This window comes from Garra rufa, chromosome 1 (assembly GCF_049309525.1).
Source record: "Garra rufa chromosome 1, GarRuf1.0, whole genome shotgun sequence".
In the NCBI taxonomy this organism is placed as follows: domain Eukaryota; kingdom Metazoa; phylum Chordata; class Actinopteri; order Cypriniformes; family Cyprinidae; genus Garra; species Garra rufa.
Window position 1 is genome coordinate 40807478 of NC_133361.1, and position 22436 is coordinate 40829913.

Genomic DNA, 22436 nt, shown 5'->3' on the forward strand with positions numbered 1-22436 from the left:
TGTGTAAAAAGTCACATTATTAATTTTTATTAATGGATAAGTTAGTCTAATATGTAGACAACATTGTCTGTGTTTGTAAAATATCTTACAAGACTAAGATAACCAAGAAACAGATGTAAGTGGCTGAACATACTCTAGGTGACTAGACTAAACACACTACCTCAAGAACGGTGGCAAACAACAAATGTTAAAAAGATGAGCTCTTCGCATCACAGTACAACAAATAACTAACAATAATGACAAAACAACAACAAAAAGTTTATATGAAGTCAGCAAACAGCAAAAAAATAATCCTATAACAGTACCTGCATAATTTATTAATGCTGGGAACTCACAAAGCCTTAACATTTTAACAATATTAAATTCTTTGTTCAGACAACTGTATTTGACAAGTTGGGACAACATTTGGTGCAATTTTGTGGGACTGACAAGGGTTTTATGCAGTTTCAAGAAAATAGCATTTTTTTAGTATTTGAGACTCAAAAGGTTTAGGAAATTGGAAAATATGCAGTTGCATTTTTTACAGTGTGTCCTTATTACCATTCTGGGTCTTGAACGTGGTTGCTTTGCTGTCTATACAGCGTCCAAAAACTCTTAGATTAGATCAAAATTATCTTAATTTGTGTTCCGAAGATGAACAAAGGTTTAATGGATTTGGAATGACGTGAGGGTGAGTAATTAATGACAGAATTTTAATTTTGGGGTAAACTAAGTGTAATGTAGTAAATTTCTCTTCCTGTCATCCGAGTTCAGATTGCAATTTAACAGCCTTGAAAATCCAGATCAGCTAATGAAATAAAAAGAAGCCATTTTTCAACATTTTGAATTTTGGTGAAATTTTAGGTGCATTACCAGCAGTTGTGTGAAAAAGAACAGAGTCACTAATTGGTCCAGCACATAAACTAAAGAGAAAAAAGGTCATCTCCTCTGGTTGAGGTTAAGCTCTTTCTGCCTTTTGAAGCTCTGCAGTCAACAGAGGCTTAAATGCCTTCTCTTTTAGAATCTCACCTTCTAGGTCAAGGACAGATAAATGTGCACAGACGGACACTGACAGTGTTTGGAATTCTAGACCGAAACTCAGGAGTCATTTTATGGACACACACATCTGCAAGAAATTAAAAAATATCCTTTCTTTCAAAACTGAGACATATTTTCTGACTTGATTTGACTGATAAAATCCTGGGGTCTCCAGCAAAAGTACCCTATTTGAAAAGAAGGATCCAGTGTCTCAGATCATTAATGCCTAGATATGGGGACCTCAGTTTTCTTTTAAAAAAACATCCATGAACTCGGTTCAGTCCAGTTCAGTTCAAAATACACTAAAAATAAAAGTTTTTTATTGGCTTCTATGGTTCCATGAAGAACATTCCACATTCATGGAAGCTTACCATTGCACAAAATGTTCTTCATTGACCTTGTTCTTCAGAGAAACAAGCCTGTCACCATCTTTATTCATCTTGATAGAATATTGTCTTTGAACTTCCATTTGTGCGATAGCTCTGTATATTTATATGGCATCGCTAATTTAGCTGGTTAAGTGAATTTATGTATTGTAGAGTTAACGAAAGTTATTGTGAGCATTGTAGTGTTTAAAGCATATGTCTTAACAAATTTCAGTAGACCAGGAAGATTTTAAAACAAGCGGTTAATTCATAAATCCGTCAGATCACTGTGTAAATACAACCGGAAGAAAGAACACAGTATGCAGTGCTAAAAGGGGATGGGGCTAAATAAGGTCAATAGTGGAAAAAAAGGCTCTTAAGATTAATAAAATGTTTGCCACAGAAACAAATATTCACTTAAAGGTTCTTTGGGAATCCAAAAATGGTTCTTCCATGGTATCGATTTCAAAATATAAGTGATGGGAGGACAATAGGGGCAGGGAATTGAAGTAAAGGGGAGTGAAATGCAAATAAAGTGCCTATAGCAGGTTGGAAAGAGCCCTTCATCACTGCAGGGATGGAGATGAGCGGATATCTTGTTGCTACTCTGTGATGGAGTGATGTTGGGGTGTCAGTGTTGACGATAAAGAACTGGATAAACAATCTTATATCTGAGGTTAGGTTTCCAGTGTAGGAATCTTACAGACGAATGGAAAAGCCTTATCACAGCTGTTGTCATTCCAAGACCTCAGTGCTGCAAAAGATGAAAAGATGGAAATTTTGTAATGTCCTGTCTCAGTAATGTTACATAATTAATGGGGCTGCACTTTTAATACTGGTTGCACAAAAAGTATTTAGCAGCAGGACTGTTTTTAACATTGCTAAAAATAAGAAATGTCATTCAAGCGTCAAAATCAGCATATTAGAATGTTTTCTGAAAGATCATGTGACACTGAAGACTGTAATAATGATGTTGAAAATACAGCTTTGACATCAGGATTAAATGACATTAAATAATATACTTAAATAGATCTTAAAGTTATTTGCAATAATATTTAGCAATATTTCTGTTTTTACTCATTACAAATCAGATACAAATTGCAGCTTTTGTGGGCATAAAAGATTTCTTTCAAAGACACTTGTTACCTTAATTAACTAAATTAATTAATGTTATATGATTCAAAAAAGTGTCAACTCACCACTGTTTTGTCTGTACCAGATCTCCACACAGTCCTCCTCCACAGGAATGCGATGGATGCCGTCATCTGGTTGATTTCCATCCCAGTAATTGTATTCATAGGGTGACCCGTCTGTCCACTCCATAGTGCCCTCCTACCGACAAACTATGATTAACAACTCTATCACACTTGCTTGTTCCTTGCCCTTAGACCCTGAAGTGATAACTAAAATCTTTCTGCCAGACATGAGTTCACGGCTTTGGAGCTTTTTGGATCATTTGATCCAGAATCTCCAAGAAACTTTCAATTTACAGATCTGGGGGGTTTGTTACAACATCATCTATAAACTATCTACCTCAGCTTGGTGCTAGACCAAAGTGTTGGTCTGGAAATGATTAAACGTCACTCGGAGAAACTATATTTTCCATTCACGGGATTATTAGTGGGAGGTTTGACATACTGGGCTTGGCCTTTTACAGCAGACACAAGCTATGTCCGTCATGTAGCTGTTTATGTTTTTCATAGGTAACTAGGAATCACAAATGCTTCACATTGCATCTCAGTAAATAAAATATTAGTGAATCAGTCACACACTACATACAGCTGAGGTCAAAAGTTTACATCCCCCTTTCAGAATCTGCAAAATGTTATTTTACCAAAATAAGAGAGATCATACAAAATGCATTTTATGTTTAAAGGTTGTATCAGCGATTTCTAGCCTGAAACATAAAGTGTCAAATTCAGCTGACCTTTCATCACGATCCGCTCGCTGCCTGCCCCATAAATTGTCTGTGAAAAAACCGCGTCTCTCTGGTCAGCCTAGGGTCCGAGATATGCCAAAAAAACAATCAGCACTACCAACCTTTCCACAGATAAACAAACAGTGTTCCAACCAATCAGCGTCAGGGGTTTGGTGTTGTGGACTTTCGCTCTGCCTCCCTCACATCCCTGCACCAGTAGGAAAGTCCACAACACCAAACCCCTGACGCTGATTGGTTGGAACACTGTTTGTTTATCTGTGGAAGGGTTGGTAGTGCCGATTGTTTTTTTGGCATATCTCGGACCCTAGGCTGACCAGAGAGACGCGTTTTTTTCACAGACAATTTATGGGGCAAGCAGCGAGCGGATCTTGAAGAAAGGTCAGCTGAAATTGACACTTTATGTTTCAGGCTAGAAATCGCTGATACAACCTTTAAAAGTTTACATTCCCTTGATGCTTAATACTGTGTTGTTACCTGAATGATCCACAGCTGTGTTTTTTGCTTAGTGATAGTTATTCTTGAGTCCTTTTGTTTGTCCTGAACAGTTAAACTGCTTGCTGTTCTTCAGAAAAATCCTTCAGGTCCCACAAATTCTTCGGTTTTCCAGTATTTTTTTGTATTTGAACCCTTTCCAACAATGACTGTATGATTTTGAGATCCATCTTTTCACACTGAGGACAACTGAGGCACTCATACGCAACTATTACAGAAGATTCAAATGCTCACTGATGCTTCAGAAGAAAACACCATGCATTAAGAGTCGGGGGTGAAAACTTTTGAACAGAATGGAGATGTGTTCATTTTTCTCATTTTGTCTAAGTATCATATTTTCTCATTTAGTACTGCCATTCAGAGGCTACAGAAGATACTTACATGTTTCCCAGAAGACAAAATAAGTTAAATTTACCCTCATCTTCAAATTCAAAAAGTTTTCACCCCCGGCTCTTAACACATGGTTTTTCCTTCTGGAGCATCAGTTCAAGCGCTTGAATCTTCTGTAATAGTTGCATATCAGCATATCAGTGCCTCAGTTGTCCTCAGTGTGAAAAGATGAATCTCAAAATCATACAGTCATTATTGGAAATGGTTCAAATACACAAAATGCTGGAAAACCAAAGAATTTGCAGGACCTAGGGATGTTAACCGATGACCGTTTGACCGGTGGTTGACCGTATCAACGTTAACCGGTCAAAGTTGTCGGTAGTCGGTTAAAAAAAAAAGTGCCTGTGCGTCTTTTACGCATTCTGAAGGTGCCTGTTTTATCCATTGGTTTTATCATGTTGCAGTCTATTAGGCAACATTCCGCATAAGATGGGCTTAGATTTGGAAATACATTACATCTACATTTCAGTGGTAACCGATAAGGTGATGATGATCATCATCTTTCTTTAATATGGTTAGCACTACCTCAACTAAAGCGGCGTCTCTTCGGAGCTGTCATTTTCTTAAATGAGCCGTGGCAATGTTTCAAATGAGCTTCTAACCTAGACAAACGCCTTTATTTTCAAAGCGATCACCTTGTACCCAAACCATTTGAAACTAAGGAGCCATTTGTCCTACGATTACATACAACAAGCTCTTCGGCGCCGCGTTTGCGGGACTCATGTTTCGCGCTGTAGGGGATTTTAAAAAAGTGACGTGAGTGGCAGTGTGTGTGTGTGTGCGGGAGGCAGAGCGGCAGAGAGAGGCCGCGATCACACCGAACGCGTTTTTGCAGATGGAGGCGCCTCTTTTGAATGGTTTTCTGTTGGCAGTGAGCGTTCTACGCGCTGCTTATGCGTCCCAGGCGCCTCGCGTTTTCACCGCCTGCTGCGCCTCGCGTTTTTGCAGGAGCGCTCTGAGCGCGTGAAGTTGAAAAAAAAATCAACTCTGAGCGGAAAAACGCCCAACCGCCCCAACGTCATTCGCATTCTTTTCCAATCGAATGAATGGAGAGGCGGGCCTTCTGTTGTGGTGACGGAATTTTACGGTTGCTTAAAAAGTCCGGAGACTGCAAGAAATAGAGGAGAAACCTTTTGTGTCTATCGTGGGTAACCCGGAGCTGTATTATTTAGGGTTTCTGCTAATATGACAGTTTACTTAACAGCATAAAACTAAGATTTTAGAGCGCTCGCGCTATAATCCTTTGATTTGACTGACAGGACAGCTGTTTTGGTCGTTGCTTAGCAACATAAAAAAAACGCAGCACGCTCTTTTATTAAAAGTCACCAAAAAAAGGCAGTGCTGTGCGCCTCGCGTTTTTAGAACTAAAAGACGCGTTCGGTGTGATCGCGGCCAGATGCGACAGAGTTGCGAAATTGCAGGCGCGGCTGGAAATGGCTGTTATTTCAAATAGCGTACCATATTTTAAACTAATCGGTTAACCGGTTTCAACCGGCTAATGAGGCTCGGTGGTCGGTCAAGAAATTTTTTAGTTTTCGCCATCCCTAGCAGGACCTAAAGGATTTTTCTGAAGATTAACAGGCAGTTTAACTGTTCAGGACAAACAAGGGACTCATGAACAACTATCACTAAACAAACAACATAGCTGCTGATCATTCAGGTTACAGCACAGTATTAAGAATCGAGAGGATGTAAACTTTTGAACGGAGTCATTTTTATATATTCAGCTATTATTTTCTCTTGTGGACTATATGTAAACATCTATTTGAAATATTTTATTCAGGTCAGTACTAAATAAACAATAGCATGCATTTTGTATGATCCCTCTTATTTTGGTAAAGATTCTAAAAGGGGGTGTAAACTTTTGACCTCAACTGTAACTTCTGTTGTTCTAAATGTTATCATATTTACCTGTCTTCTATCATGAAGGCCAATCCAAATATCTGTTGGAATTCCTGGTACACGGCTGTTCACAAGATCATAGACGAACACATTTTCTTCCCAGCTATGAGAGTTATGAGAAAGTGTGTATTTTAATAGAAGATCCAACCAAATCATGTACCGAAAGACAAATTGTGGCATTTTTGCACTATCATTGCAGAGTCATACCTGTGAATGGAGGTGAGTTTGGCAGATTTGTGTCCGTTTGAGAACTCAGCGCAGTACAGATCTGCCTCAGCCCACGTGCGGTTCAAGGGGAAGAAGCGGTAACAGTAACCCACAAATTCAGTCCAGAAAAGCGGACATGTCACAGGCTGGTTTGAGTCTGACAGTTGCATGGGCAGTGCTAGAGAAAGTGACAAATCTGTTTTAATTTAGCAGTTCTGTACAGTATGAGTGTATAATTGGTCAAACACTGACAAACAAATTATTATGTTATTTGAAAAATCATCTGGAAAGTATCTAGCTGATTTCAAAATATATTGTCAAAGTTTCCTTTTCACTACACTAGCCTGCTTTTAATTTAATTAGAGCTGTGCAAGAGCTAAATAAATTGTGATATGCAACAAAAACCATTATAAGGTGCACTTTCCACCAAAAATTATGAACATTACAGTATTTAAATATTACATTACAATCATACAAGTCAGCTAAACGTAAGACAAAATGCTTCCTAATTTAAATAATAAATGATTTGCAGTGTAAGGCATTTGCAAGTGGGAAAACAATTGTATTATTTAGTGCTATGGCTTTTTTTCTAACTTTTTTCAAATCAGATGGTTTCACTGCCAGTTTGAGCTCTTGTAAATCAATAAAACATTTCAAGCATTGCATTTATGTCACACCCTCTTTCACTGGGAAAACTGTCTGCGAAATACAGGTTAAAACTATACTTTCGAAACGGAAGCATCTATAACTTGGCAAAGCATCTTTGGTTTAGCTTCACACTGTCTATTCACCATGTAAAGAAGCAAATTAAAGCATATTAACTGTGTCTGCGTTGTATCCTTGTCTTTGGTTCTGGTGGCACTCACCTTGTGTGATCTTGATGTTTGTTGAAGGCAGAGCCCACACTGGGAAGCCGGTGATCAGCAGGGCTAAACACAATTCCCAAAAGAGCATGTTTAGTGCAAGAGAGAGGAGCTTGAGATCTGGAGTGTGTGTATGTGTGTGTTTGTGAGCATGTGTGCTGCAGTACAGTGTGGAGTGTTGGAGAGATTAGAGGGTGTGTGAGCTTCTCTCAGCCCCTGCCTTTTTCTTGGACTCTTCCTACTTGGTCAAGTCCAAAACACTGACATCAGACTGTGAAAGAGAGAACCCAAGGGCCTAATATTGATATTTTGTATCATTAACCTAATGTATAACCTAATGTAATACTCTCTGGATGGACAATTTACTACACACACTATCCTTCAAAAGTTTTTTTAAAATAAATTAATACTCTTATTCAGCAAGGGTGCATTAAATTAATCAAAAGTGACAGTAGAGACATTTATAATGTTATAAAAATGTCTGTTTCAAATATAAACAGTTTTTTGGAACCTATAGCACCAAATCAGTATGAAAGATTTCTAAAGAATCATGTGATACTGAAGATTGGAGGAAATGCTGCTGAAAATTCCGTTTTGCTATCACAGGAATAAATTACATTTGAAAATATATTAAAATAGAATTTACATGTACTGTTTTTACAAATAAATGCAGTCTTAGGCATCATAAAAGTCTTAATTTGAAAACATAAGATCTAAACCAGCCCTATTTATTTATTTAAGTAAATATCACATATTCATATCACAAATGGCAAAAAGGTATGTTCAAATTGAATTTAATAGTTTATTTTTTTTATGTAACTTTTATGTAATGTATTAATTAAAATCAATAATATTTCTATTAGTGATCCAAGTCAGTATTACATTTGTTAAAGGATAATAACCTTTTGCAATTTTAACTTTTCCATACACTACCAGTCAAAAGTTTTTGAACAGTAAGACTTTTAATGTTTTTTGATTAAAATACAGCAAAATCAATAAAATTGTAAAATATTTTGTACTATTTAAAACAACTGTTTTCTATTTGAATATATTTTAAAATGTATTTTTTTCCTGTGATCATTAATTTTAGCATCATTACTCCAGTCTTTAATGTCACATGATCCTTCAGAAATCATTGTAATATGCTGATTTACTGTTCAAGAAAAATTGTATTATTATTATAAATATTTAAAACAGTTGAGTTCAGTTTTTTCTCAGGATTCTTTGATGAATAGAAAGATCCAAATATCAGCATTTATCGGAAATAAAAAGCTTTAGTAAGATTATTTGGGGAAAAGAAATTATAGAAATGAATACTTTTATTTAGCAAGGATGCTTTCAATTGATCAAAAGTTATGATAAAGACATTTATAATGTTACAAAAGATTTCTATTACAAATATATGCTGTTCTTCTGAACTTTCTATTCATCAAAGAAACCTGAAAAAAATATACTCAGCTATTTTCAACATAATAATAATAAATGTTTTTTGAACAGCAAATCACAGTATTAGAATGATTTCTGTAGGATCATGTGACTGGAGTAATGCTGCTAAAACTTTAGCTTTGAAATCACAGGTATAAATTACATTTTAAAATATATTCAAATAGAAAAGATTTTTTTAAGTAGTACAAATATTTCAGAATTGTACTGTTTTTTCTGTACTTTGGATCCAATAAATGCAACACAACTGACACGTGTTTCTTCATCAACCTTTATTAAACTTGTGAAATTCAATCTCCAGACACCACAGTATGGCCACAACCTGGAGTGAGTAAGATAAATGCTTCAGAAGTACCAACAACTAGAATAAAGCAAGAAAACAACAAACCATTAAATGGTTTACCTTCAAATCTATGGAAACATTTCATCTTGTAATAATTTGCTGAAAATATCACAACGTCCAGCTTGTCTGTAGAGTTATTGAACACCCACTTCACACTACTTGCTTAGTTCCATTAGTCTCCCCTGACACCGTCTTGCATTTGATAGTGTGTCTGCTTTATCTCAGGGCCTACAGAGCCCATGCTATTAAAGGCCCAGAATTCCTCTTATCTTTGTGAGGGCTGCCACCTATAAGAGCTAAGGGCAGGAGCATGATGATATGACTCGTTCTTATACTGAAGAAGGCCTCCAATTAAGATTTTCAAATGGGATTGCTGCTAAATATGGCCTCTAAGTTTGTATGCCCTGTTGCTGCATCCTGTGCAGCACAAATAATATCTAACATGCAATACAGACAGGAGGGTCTTTTAAAGCTTTAATCATCATATAGGACAATTTCACTGTATAACAGCCATGTGCACACTGCACCAAAATGCGGTTGTCAATTCACATTTTACTCCAGTTCTGTACACACCCAGTTCAAATGACAACTGCATTCTACAAACAAACTGAATTCAACAAACCCAAACCGTAAGCCCAAAAACAATTCGAACAGCAAATAAATTCTATACAGAAAGTGAGCTAAGAACATTATCACTAACTTCGACCTATTGCGAGTTTAAGCCATTTTTTAACAAAAAATAAATTTAAAAAAAGTGATTTTTTTTATCTCAAAATTCTGACTTTTTTTCTCAGAATTGTGAGGTATAAAATCGCATTTGCAAATTATTAATTCAGAGCTGTACAATATAAACTTGCAATTCTGACTTTTATTCTCTGAATTGTAAGATATAAACTCACAATTGTGAGTTATAAATTCAGAGTTGTACAATATAAACTTGCCGTTCTCACTTTTTTCTCGCATTTGTAGGTTCACATTTTACAATTTTGACTTTCTTTCTCAGAAATGTGTGATACAAACTTGTTCTTTTTGTAAAAAAAAGAACTGCCTTTTTTCAGAACTGTGAGATATAAACTCGCCATTGCAAGTTATAAATTCAGAATTGTAGAATATAAACTCACAATTCTGACTTTCTTCTCAGAATTGTGAGATATAAATCTCAGTTACGAGTTATAAATTCAGAGCTTTACAAAATAAACTCACAATTCTGACATTTTTCTCACAATTTCAAGTTTATATCTTACAATTCTGACTTTTTTTCTCAGAAATGCATGATACAAACTCATAATTCGGACTTTTTTCTCAGAAATGCGTGATAAAAACTCGTAATTTTGCCTTTTTTCAGAATAGTGACTGCAATTGCGAGTTATAAATTCAGAATTGTACAATATAAACTAGCAATTCTGACTTTTGTCTTGAAATTTCAAGTTTACATCACAATTATGACTTTTTTCTCAGAATTGTGAGATATAAACTTACAATTGTGAGAAAAAAGTCTGAATCGCAAGTTTTCATCTTTATAATTATATTTTTTCATCTTTATAACTCGCAATTGTGAGTTTATATTATGCAATTATGAGAAAAAAGTCAGAATTGTGTTTTTTTTTTCTCTTATAATTGTGTGATATAAACTATAAATTATAAAATGGAATTGCAAGTTTATATCTCACAATTCTGACTTTATAACATGGAATCTATATTCCACAATTCTGATAAAAAAAAAAATCGAAATTGCGCGTTGGTATCATGCAATTCTGAGATAAAAAGTCAGAATTGCGAGATAAAAAGTCACAATTACCTTTTTTATGTCTTATTCAGTGGCAGAAAAGGGCTTCCAAAGTCTACACTGTGAAATTAATCTTTTACTTACATTGTATGTACATCTGCGCTTTGTTGCTTGTGATGAGAGAATTTACAAGAGTGCAGAATTCAGTCAGCGAGCGAGTGCACTGAACAAAACTATTGAGTTTTAGGGATGACTCATCTGAATGCCTCTGATTGGCCAGTGCGTTCCTAAACTCAACAGAATCATGTGTGATTAGTTATAATGCGCAATGCTGTAAAAATGCGTAAAAAGAAATATGGTGCAACATGAGCAGATCTTAATTTAATGCCACATTCGAGACTTTTTATTAATTTTTTACTTACAACAGATGTAATAGACACACTCCGCCTATGGTGGCTTATTTTAACATAAGTCTTTGGCTGCAAAAAAGTCAAAAATAGTGGATACCAAAAATAGCGCTCTTCCATACTCACATGAAGCGATCATTTTGGGGGTTCACTCTTGTATATAACATTAAATGCAATTGTTACTCTTCAAACTTTACAGTGTATACGTGGGCATCTTTATAGAGCGACATTCCTAATTCATTCCCTGAATCACTGCACTTTCAATCAAGCCAAAAATGAGAACGTAGTTCAGACATTTCCCGTGCATCATTGGGTGTAGCCACGACCTGTTTGAGGAAGATGAACTGAGACGTGTGAGCTATCTAAAAATACCCTTTTTGAGTCTGGTATTGATTTTGAGTCAGTTCAAAGCCAGCTGATGTGCAGACATGAGATGAAACATAGCACCCCCTGTTTTACTGGTAGAATTCACAGAAGTATGTTCTTGTACGTTGTACAATTTACATTGAAAGGGATGATTCATTCTAGAAAAATGTCTCTGGTTACCTTTTCTTACATTTTCCTACATTGCTTGTAATCCCTCAGGTGTAGTGCAGATGGCGGTGCACATTTAGATAAGCAACAGCTGTGACATTCAGCACTTCCTGTTGCAAGACAAACGAACAGCTGCACATATCGTTAATTATGAGAGCTTTCTGCTGATCTCCAATGAGCATTTCCATGAAATTATGCTTTCTGCAGTGCTTAGGGTTTTTTTTCCTCCACAAAACACAAAAAATGTGGCCAATAATAGTTTGCAGTATAGTCATATAGTCTTAATTAACAGTCATAGTTAACTCAAAGGGTGCAATAACAAACTGTGAGGCAGATAATCTCCTTAAGTTACCAGCTGTCATCTCTGTTTACTGTGACAGTGTTTATTGTGCACATTGTTGCTTAGCAACTTCAAATCCATGCATTGAGGTGGGCAAGGGTGCCACAAAAACATGATATCACAGCAAGGCTCTGTGAAAGAGAATGGGACGTTTTAAGTGGACCATCTCTTTCCAATTGCTTGAGAGAACAAGTGCAATGGCTTGAGTGTTACTGGACATTACTGCAAGACACGACTGAAAAGTAGGGGGAAAACAGTATTGAGCTGATGAATTCTGCTTTAGCTCCTTGCTACCATCTTGTGGTGTAATTATGCAACGTGGGTGTGGTGAACGGATATGCAAACAACACTGTTTGTCCTCAAATAATAGCTTTAAACGCAAATACATTTGCTACTTATTAACATGCTAATATTGTGTATTAAGTATTGCAAGACAAACTTTGATGCTGGCTTGAGAACTAAAATTAAATGCTTTTGTATAAGTCAGGTAATGTTAACAAGATCACACCAACTGTAAACAATAAAAGTTCACAAAATCTACAGAATATTTAGACACCAGGCATTTATGCTGCACCCGGTGTTTTTGTCTTTTTCAGTTAATAAATAGCTAGACATTTTTAAACCAAAATGCAGTGACATGAGAAACAAATGATTTGATTCATGTATAAATGAATGAATGAACAATAAATAAATAAATGTGACCCTGGACCACAAAATCAGTTATAAGTAGCACAGGTATATTTGTAGCAATAGCCAACAATACAACAATATTCTTTGATGCCAAAAATCATTAATATATTAAATAAAGATCATGTTCCATGAAGATGTTTTGTAAATTTCCTACCGTAAATATATTAAAACTTAATTTTTGATTAGTAATATGCATTGCTAAAAACTTCATTTGGACAACTTTAAAGGTGATTTTCTCAATATTTAGATGTTTTGCTCCTTAAGATTTTTAAATAGCCTGTCAAATATTATCCTCTTTTGTAACTCGCTTTGGATAAAAGAGTCTGCTGAATGTTTAAATGTAAATGTAAATTTTGATTTTTTTTCTTTTTTTTTTGCACCCTTAGATTACAGATTTTAACAAACAGTTGTATCTAGGCCAAATATTGTCCATCCTAACAATCCATACATCAATAGAAACTTATTTATTCAGCTTTCAGTGGCTGTATAAATCTCAGTTTTAAAAGAAATTACCCTTATGACTGGGTTTATGGTCCAGGGTCACAAATGAATGAATGAATGAATGAATGAATGAATGAATGAATGAATGAATGAATGAATGGGCAAGCAAGTTTAAGCAAAACTAGGACAAAAAGTAAACTTAATTCAAAGGTGGAACATGTTTATTTTGCTTACCCCAAATATTGTTTTAAGCCCACTTGATTTTTTTTTTATTGAAAAGGGGTTTCGAGTAGATATAAACACAATAAAAGTTTAACACAGATTTTTTATGTGTGTGTGTGTGTGTGTGTGTGTGTGTGTACCTGGTATTCATCACGTTGTGGGGACCAAATGTCCCCACAAGGATAGAAATACCAGTAGATTTTGACCTTGTGGGGACATTTCTCAGGTCCCCATGAGGAAACAGGCTTATAAATCATGCTCATCAGTTTTTTTGAGGAAGTAAAGGTATGCACAATCTCCTGTGAGGGCTAGGTTTAGGTGTAGATTAGGTGTAGGGCCATAGAAAATACGGTTTGTACAGTATGAAAACCATTACGCCTATGGAATGTCCCCATAAAACATGTAAACCCAACGTATGTGTGTGTGTGTGTGTGTGTGTGTGTGTGTGTGTGTGTGTGTGTGTGTGTGTGTGTGTGTGTGTGTGTGTTGTGAGCATACCTACCAATAACATTGTACCACATATAAAACCAAACATAACGTGCCTCTCTGAATCTAATGGTGAATGGGAAACTTGAGACGTGTTTAATTAAACAGCGCTGAAATGCTGGTTTACATCGTTTTCTTTTCTGTTGAAGCTCTTCTCCATTTCATACACATCCAGTTGTCACTAGGCAACCACGCGGTGAATCGAGCTACCTCAACAGATGTTTCTATTTTCTGCTCAGGTGAAGTTTACGTGAAATCACACATTCAAATAATTACTTTTTCCTGCTTAACCTTCACCTGCCACTTCACTCGCTAAGCTTCAAGTGAACGAACAACCTTGGAGTTATTTTAAGTAAGTCCATGTTTCTGCCATTGTGCGTGTAGGCACCATGGGAAATGTATTTGCCTCGGCATTTGCACTAATAACAATAGAGCTGCAGTTATTTCTATCCACCGACAGATGGAGAAGCCGCCGTGTGAACCGCGGTGAAGGAAAGAGTAGAGAAATAGATGGGAGGGTCAGGCCGCTGCCTCTCAGTTTCAAACACACTCAGTGCATTTCAAACCTGTGCATGGACATAAACTGAACGCTGAAATTAGGGTTTGTTTGCGGATTCTTCCCGTGTTAGACGGGTCATGCTGTCTTCGCGAAGGTAATGAGCCGCAAAGCCCTCGGGTCTCGGCTGAGCAGCGCCCACAAACTGCAGCGAAACTGGAATGACTGGCAGCCCAGGTCAGTAGCGCACCACACGGCCGAGCGCTCGCACTATAGACCGAGGCTTCGGCGAGGCCTTGCTCTCATGCGCCTCTGTATGAAACACAGCAGCGGTCTGTTTCCACGTGAGGAGACTTTTCTGAGCGTTCGTCTCGTATCAAATCGCATGATAATGTCCCTGAGCTCTGGTTTGTAGGAATAACAACGCCGCACAGTTAAAACGATAAATGTCATACGCTCATGTTCATTTTTTCAGGTTGGTAAGCAGATGTTAGCATCAGCTAACTCACAAACAATCGGCGCACACTGGTGATTTTTAACACGTTTGTGTTTATTCGCTAGGTTTGGTTTGTAGACCAAGGAAACATGTGAGTGTAACAGTGTTGAAATCACTAATTTGTGTCTTTTGACGGACACGCGGATGCGACCAGAGTGTCGTGGCGTTCATTTGTGGTTTGTGTGGAGAAACGCGTGTGGTCTGACACGTTTAGCCACAAACTACGAAAGGTTAGTATTTCAACATTTGCGATAAAGTTAGTGAGTCGATTCATGTTGTAATATGTGCGTTATACTGCAGACATGTGGGATAATAGTCGTCTCGTACTGATTTAATGCTTTTGAACTCTCATAAATCGCGACGCTCATGTCAGTTTGCTAACCAGCTCCATTATTTTCGTTGTGCCCCTGACTGTGAAGCGGATTCCTAATTTCCAACCTCACAAGTTCATTTGTAATTTTAAACCGCCTAATTTGGACGTTTTTATTTTCAAGCCAGTTGAAGCATGGACTGAATGTCAAAGTCAGCTGAGTGTGCCTGTGTTTGTCTAGAAAGCTTAGAAATTGGCAGCGAGTACATTGAACTTCAGGTTTCAGTGTTTGAATTCAATTTTCAGCTTGTCTGCTAACCAAATAGTCAATGTCCAGCCAGTAACTTTGAAACAACTATTTGTTGTTTATTTAGGATGACCATTCATAGTTTTCATATGAGTTGCATTATTTGAAACCATGTGGAAAATCGAAATCTCAGCTGGACTGTCAAATGACGTCTTGTCCATAACTCCCGGATGCACATGCAATTTTATGAATAGCCAGGGAAGATTTATGAATTGTTTATATTGTATTTAACAATTTAATAGTTCAGATTGTGAGTACTAATACTTTCTGCCATGTTTGGGAAGTTTGCAATTAAATGTTTGGCAGGTGTTGAAATTATCAACTTTATACTTGTATGAAGTGTTAGATTTCAAAATGTTATTCAATTAGAGATTTTTATATTTATATTTTATATTTCACTCAGAAAAGGAAGTTTAAGTCATCTCATTCAATCAGTTCACATGTTTCAAACCTATGACTGACTTTATTCATTGCAACACAAAATATAAATTTTTGAACAATATCATAGTCAGATTTTCCCCCCAACATAATAAGTTAATGAGAATTGATGTCAGGTTCCAAACTTGAGAGTCTGATTTCATTGATATCTGAGTTTACTGATCGTACCAGTGTATTGACTGATCAACTTAATTTGTCTGAATGATCCATTTGCAAACTGGACTGATCCAGTTTATCATTTGGGTGTTTCATAGAAGAAAGATTTATGGATTTGGCATGATATCGTAATGAGTAAACATAATTTAGCAGATACCTGTTGATTTATTGTTTATTCCACTGGCAACTAATAAAGTTTGTATAGATCCAACTAAGCATTCACATTTGTTTAGGAGCAATGTGTGTTCTTATGTAGATGTTCCTTTTGTACATGAACAGTGGATATGTACACTATCCTTTCAGAGTTTGAGGTCAGTAAGATTTGTTTTGTTTAGTGATAATTGTTTAGTCCCTTGTTTGTCCTGGACAGTTAAACTGCCTGCTGTTCTTCAGAAAAATCCTTCAGGTCCCATAAATTCTTTGGTTTTTCAGCTTTTGTATATTTAAACCCTTTCCAACAATGACTGGATGGATGATTTTGAGATCCATTTCTTCATACTAAGGACAACTGGGGGACTCATGTGAAACTATTACTGAAGGTTCAAACGCTCACTGACACTTCAGAAGGAAATACAATGCATTAAGAGCTGGGGGTGAAAAGTTCTTGAATTTGAAGATCAGGGTAAATTTAAATTATTTTGTCTTCTGGGAAACATGTAAGTATCTTCTGTAGCTTCTGAAAGTCAGTACTAAATAAAGAAAAATATGATGAGCGTTTGAACCTTCTGTAACGGTGCGTTCACACCACCGCCGGCGAGAGCGTCAAAGTGGCCGGAAGTCATTCATTTTCAATGTGAGCCGGCGGCGAGAGCGGCGCGGCGCGGTGTGGGCGTCGGGAAGAGTTGAAGTCAGGTCAACATATTAAAAGCGGCTAGAGCTCCTAATTAAATATATATTTTTATCCATGAGCGAGCTATTGAGCTCTGTGAAACAGCCAATCAGAGCAGAGCTCATTAATATTCATGAAGCTTCCAAATAAGGCAAAAACAGAGCCTTTCATTCTAGGGGCAAATCCTAGGGTTGTAAATGGACCTGTAAAACCATTTCTGGAGATTTTTTACCCTTTCCTATGCCATATACCTTCTATGTAGATATCAGAGAACAATTTCAAATATTCTCTCAATGCATTCTATGGCACCTTTAAAAACTACCTTTTGTAAATGCATTGAGTTGATCAAAAGTGGCAGTGAAGACACTGTCACAAGATTTTTTTTTTGTTTCAGCATATTAGAATGATTTTTGAAGCATCATGTGACACTAAAGACTGGAGTAATGGCTGCTGAAAATTCAGCTTTGCCACACCGTAATAAATTACATTTGAAAATATCTTCAAATAAACAACAGTTCTTAAAACAGCAATTTTAATGTTATTTCACAATCGTATCGTTTTTGCTGTTTGTTTGTTTTTTTTTCGTTTTTTTTTTTGTTTTGTTTTGTTTTCTAAATGTAGTCTTGCTGAGCAGAAGAGACTTCTTTCAAAAACATTACAAGAATCTTACTGATCTTGCTGATACTGAAAGGGTGTGTAAACGAATTGTGGTGTTTGTTGTTTTGTGCATATGATGTAATGAATGTGTAAAGACCAACCCCTTTTTGTCCAGTTGCACAATAAGTGGTGACCCCTGGTCAACCTTTAGCATGTTGACATCAACGTCAACACGGACAGTTAAGTTGGTATAGTCGCTGATGGTATATCGAATGTTTTTCAGAGGCGACAGTCTGTCAGCCAGCCAGGACGGTGTGAAGAGCAGCGTCTCTAGAGACCGCGGTTCAGAAGTACTTTTCGACATTCTGCCCTCTGACCAGCCTGGCACCCCACCACTGCACAATGACGCCTTCACTGCCGCAGACATACACGAAGAAGGAGGTGTGTGCTTCATCTGGCCCTTTGTTTAGCCTGGCTTTAATCAGCTAGATACATTCAACAGTGTTTTTCACCTGCATTATTGTGGTTTTCAACATCAAAACCATGTGTCATTCTGTTAGTCCGGTATCTGAGGGTTTGATCATTGTTTGATTCCTCTTCTGTGTGTCACCCTGGTTAATGTTTCTGTTTATAGAAATGGAAAGAGAAAGTAATGTCAGGGTTTTTCTTTCTTTTTTGGGAAGGTCCCAGAGTTTCCTTGTGCAACTAAATCCATGTTTATTTTTTATAAATATTTTTTAATCTAGGTCTGGGCAGCATGATTTCGCTATATTGTATTTATTGTGGAATATAAGCAGTGTTTCCCCTAGGTTTCCAGTGTTGGGGGGGGGGCTTAGGGGGTTGGGTGCCGGTAGCCAACGTTACTTTTTTTTCCCCGGTACTTTACCCTACTTTGTGAAATAACGAAAACATTATTATAGACTTATTCAGTGGAAAAATAAGTCCAAAACTCTCTATTTTAACATTTTGAACAATAGGGCTCTACCAACTTTTGCTTTTTTTTTTTTTTTTAATTCTTGTGTGTATTATTTTTTAATGTTTAAAAGTATAAACATTTATTTATTTTTAATCAAATGAAAAATAAACCCTTTTAATTTTTGGCAAACAAACAGAGGTTTACTGTTAAAATCAATAAATAATAATTTAACATTTAAATAATAATTGTAGTATTTTTTCTACAATTAAGTGGTTAATCTTGTTATATTTATTTTTATCATATATATTGTTTCATGTCAATTATTTAAATAGGAATATATAAACAACTACATTATACTGTACAAAAGTAATACAAGACTAATGTTCTGTTACATGTTACTTTTATTTTGACAGGTTGCCTTGAAGTTTCTGTGTGTGTACAGCATGTTATGATGCTAGTTTTCTCAAATGAAACGGTAAAAGTGACACTCACAGCAGCTTTGGATATTGAGTTTATCTGTTCATGCGAGATGCAAATGCCCAAAATTAGCGGGAGCGTCACGTGTGCTTCAGTATATGCGTGTAGTAAAAGCGCGTCTCCACCATTCATACATACAGAGGCAAACGGAGCATGCAGGATTCATATTGAAACGGTCTTTTTGCATTTCAGTTTTCACAGACACTAGTCCATATCGCGATTTGAATGAAGTAACAGACCAACTTTTGATTTATTAATCCAAAAATCGACGAATTTACGTGGCATTTCGCGCTATAGTAGATTCGGTTTTTATGAATGGAGTCCGCGATCCCGTCTGTGTTTTCGCAGATGAGACATTGTAAACACGCGATCATGTAAAGACAGAAATGACATGCCTTCGTGTAAATACGATAAATAACACAAGGCAATTTAGTTTGTTTAATAAAAGAACAATGTATAGCCCTGTTCTATAGGAAAGATAACCTTAATGACTTCTATTGTGATCTGACGCTATATCAAAAATAAAATGAACTTGACATTCAAGGGGGGCGGGGGGGGCCGTTGGGGGGGCGGGGCGCCCCCCTAAGATAATGGTAGGGGAAACACTGATAAGTTACATTTTGATTAGTAATATGCATTGCTAAGAACTGTAAAGGTGATTTTCTCAGTATTTTGATTTTCTTGCACTCTCACATTCCAGATTTTCAAATAGTTATATCTCGGCCAAATATTGTCCTATCCTAACAAACCATACATCAATGGAAAGTTATTTATTCAGCTTTCAGATGATGTGTAAATCTCAAAAAAAAAAAAAAAAAAAATACGCTTATGACTGTTTTTGTGGTCCAGGGTCACATTAATGCATTTATTGTCTCTTGTGGTGTTTTTTTTTTTCTTTTGTTCAGAAATTTCAGAGTTACAAATGTTATTTCTTTAGTGATGGAAACTGACAGTATTCTTGCTTTCTAGGTGGATATGATGCTGATGGAGGCCTCTCTGAAAATACTTATGGTTGGAAGTCGCTGGGGCAAGAGTTGAGAATCAATGATGTGACTACTGATATAATCACTTTTCAGCATGGAAACCGTGCTTTAGCTACAAAGGACATGAGGAAATCACAGGGTACGTTCACTTTTCAGAGCTCATACATGGCTTAAGTTGGGCTGTTGGAATCGTTTATTTACTAGCATCACTTTGACTTCTATGTCCCAGACCGACCGTTGGCTCACTCTGAGGAGTCTCGTCTGGCCAATCTTCTGCGTAGAGTGTCACGGGAAGATGACCGGGAACGCAGACTGGCCACTATGAAACAAATGAGGGAGTTCATTGTGCACTCTGAAAATAAAGTGGTACGGTCTCACATACACAAATGAATTTATTTGTGTCTTTAGAATCAAACTGTTTTTAATCATTTTATGTGTGTGTATTCATACATTACAGGTCCTAGTGAAACAGTTGGATTCCATTTTGAGTACCCTGAATGACATTTTGAACGAGAGGTATGACTGCACAGCCTATTTTTAACACAATAGGGGGTTATCAGAATTCACCCCATTGAGGATATATTTAGCACGTCATTGTTCATGAAGTGTTACGAACATCTTACTGAATCCTAGTCAAAAACAATTTAACCCACCCTTACCTTTTGCCGCACATTGAATAAGTTAGCCCGCCAGTGTGGGAGTTTTTGGAAATTCGTAAAAAAGACTGGGTGTTAGACACCTCACTCCACAGGAAGTGCAAATCATCAGGAAGTTCTTTTGTATGATCTTGTACAGTTATGATTGCAAAATCTATCTGCACTGTTATTTTGTGTGTGATTGGCCCAAAAGAGAACATGCATAAGCAAAGTTAAATATGAAATGTAATATGACTTTTTCAAAATTTCTATACAGTAGTGGCCAAAATTATTAGAACACTAGTATTTTCACCATCTAAAAATGGTTTTAAGTCAGTTATTTATATCTGTTGCTGTGGTATGTCAGGAAATATCAGTTTACATTTCCAAACATTCATTTTGCCAATAGTCCAATAATCCATCCAATCCAGATGTCTGATGACATGAAGAACAAACCGAGACAACTAAATCCAGAAGAACTGTGGCAACGTCTCCAAGATGCTTTAAGAGACCTACCTGCAAAGCTACCTGAAAAACTATGCGCAAAAGCTGCTTTAAAGCAAAGGATGGTCACACCAAATATTGATTTGAATTTAGTTAATAGAAGTTAATTGATAAATCTATTTATCTCAGCATCCTCATTTTAAGCATTTTTACACAAGTGCCTAAAACTTTTAGCAGTGCTGTAGCTTTGCAGGTAAGTTTCTTGAAGCATCTTGGAAACATTGCCAGAGTTCTTCTGGATTTAGTCTGTCTCAGTTTGTTCTGTTTCTTTATGTCAGTCCAGACACACTAGATGATTATGAGATCAGATCTCTGTGTGGAGCACTGGTTGTACTCAGACTCCTTTGTGCAAAAAGAAATATCACTGGGTTATTACAATTAATGGCAAAATTAATGTTTGTAATAATTTTGGCCACCAGTGTAGATGTTGCAATAATACATAGGCCCTGTCCCAAATGGCACTCTAAGCCCTTGCGGTCTTCCTCCAGGTCCACACTTTCATAACATAATGCCATCTCAGAAAGCTCAACTCAGTTTGTCACTTGTCACATCAAGTGTGCATAGTGGCCGCAAAAGGGGCACTCACAAGCACACCTCTGAAACCTAAAACGATGACTGAGAAACCATACTGGATTCACAAGTGGATTCACAAGGAGGGGCATTTTAAGTTTACAAGTTCACATGAAGTGTGGCATTCATGACCTAACTTTAACAAAAATCAATACTTCACATCTATTTATTTATATATTTGTAAAGTAGCCTTCTAGCAAGCAGGGTAGTGTACAATCAGCTGGTCATTATTGCAAAATAAACCCACGCAATACCTGACCTCACAGTTCTGTTTGTTTCTGTTTGGCCTTACAGTAGTAAGCTCCTTCAGGAGCTCAGGCAGGAGGCAGCTTGCTGCCTGGGATTGCTGTGTGCCTCCCTCAGTTATGAAGCAGAGAGGATCTTCAAGTGGATGTTCCTCAAGTTCAGTGTGTCCACAAAGGATGAGGTGAAGCTTCTGTATCTGGTGGCAGTGCACAAGGCACTTGAAACAGCAGGAGAGAAGAAAGCTTTTTCAACTGTAATGCAGGTATTTATTCAGCACCGTTGGTAAATCTTAAATTACCCTTCGTTATAATCGTTTTCTGTGGCTGAAATGTTACCATTTTGTCATTCAGTTGGTGATGAGCAGCCTTCAGTCTATCTTGGAGAACCTGGATACACCAGAGCTGTTGTGCCAAAGTGTAAAATGTATTTTGCTGGTGGCCCGTTGCTATCCACACATATTCAGCACCAACTTCAGAGTAAGCGGCGCAAGCAGCCTCAAATTTAAAATCTGGAAATGCTAAAAGGAAAAGATTTGTAAATGATCTGCTGGTTATGTTTTCCAGGACACAGTGGATATCTTAGTAGGTTGGCATATAGACCATACACAGAAGCAGTCTCTTACTCAACAAGTGTCTGGTGAGATTTGTTTTATTTAGTTTTATTTCCCTT

The 22436-nt window shown here is 36.9% G+C and overlaps 2 protein-coding genes across 2 annotated transcripts in view; one reads left to right on the forward strand and one right to left on the reverse strand.

Annotated features, from left to right (window-relative positions):
* Positions 1–286: 286 nt before the first annotated feature.
* On the reverse strand, positions 287–7329 carry clec19a (C-type lectin domain containing 19A). Its single transcript, XM_073840664.1, has 5 exons — positions 7179–7329; positions 6313–6490; positions 6115–6208; positions 2582–2714; positions 287–2136 (listed from the first exon to the last, which is right to left on the reverse strand). Exons 1-5 carry the CDS (start codon positions 7264–7266, stop codon positions 2060–2062), a joined length of 570 nt encoding a protein of 189 aa, XP_073696765.1. The 5' UTR covers positions 7267–7329; the 3' UTR covers positions 287–2059.
* Positions 7330–14398: 7069 nt separating this feature from the next.
* Positions 14399–22436, forward strand: part of smg1 (SMG1 nonsense mediated mRNA decay associated PI3K related kinase) — a 110144-nt gene continuing 102106 nt past the window's right edge. Inside the window, 8 exon segments of the mRNA XM_073840675.1 lie at positions 14399–14540; positions 17720–17877; positions 19799–19951; positions 20042–20234; positions 20236–20328; positions 21816–22029; positions 22118–22243; positions 22331–22403. Coding sequence (XP_073696776.1) covers positions 14464–14540; positions 17720–17877; positions 19799–19951; positions 20042–20234; positions 20236–20328; positions 21816–22029; positions 22118–22243; positions 22331–22403 — 1087 coding nt within the window. The 5' untranslated portion in view covers positions 14399–14463.

Excerpts from the sequence above, each read along its gene's own strand:
- clec19a (XM_073840664.1), bottom strand. The coding sequence starts at position 7,266 with ATGCTCTTTTGGGAATTGTGTTTAGCCCTGCTGATCACCGGCTTCCCA. Across the intron at positions 6,209-6,312 it reads AAACTCACCTCCATTCACAG|CTGGGAAGAAAATGTGTTCG; the intron begins GTATGACTCTGC and ends TAACTCTCATAG. Across the intron at positions 2,715-6,114 it reads GCCTTCATGATAGAAGACAG|GAGGGCACTATGGAGTGGAC; the intron begins GTAAATATGATA and ends GTTTGTCGGTAG.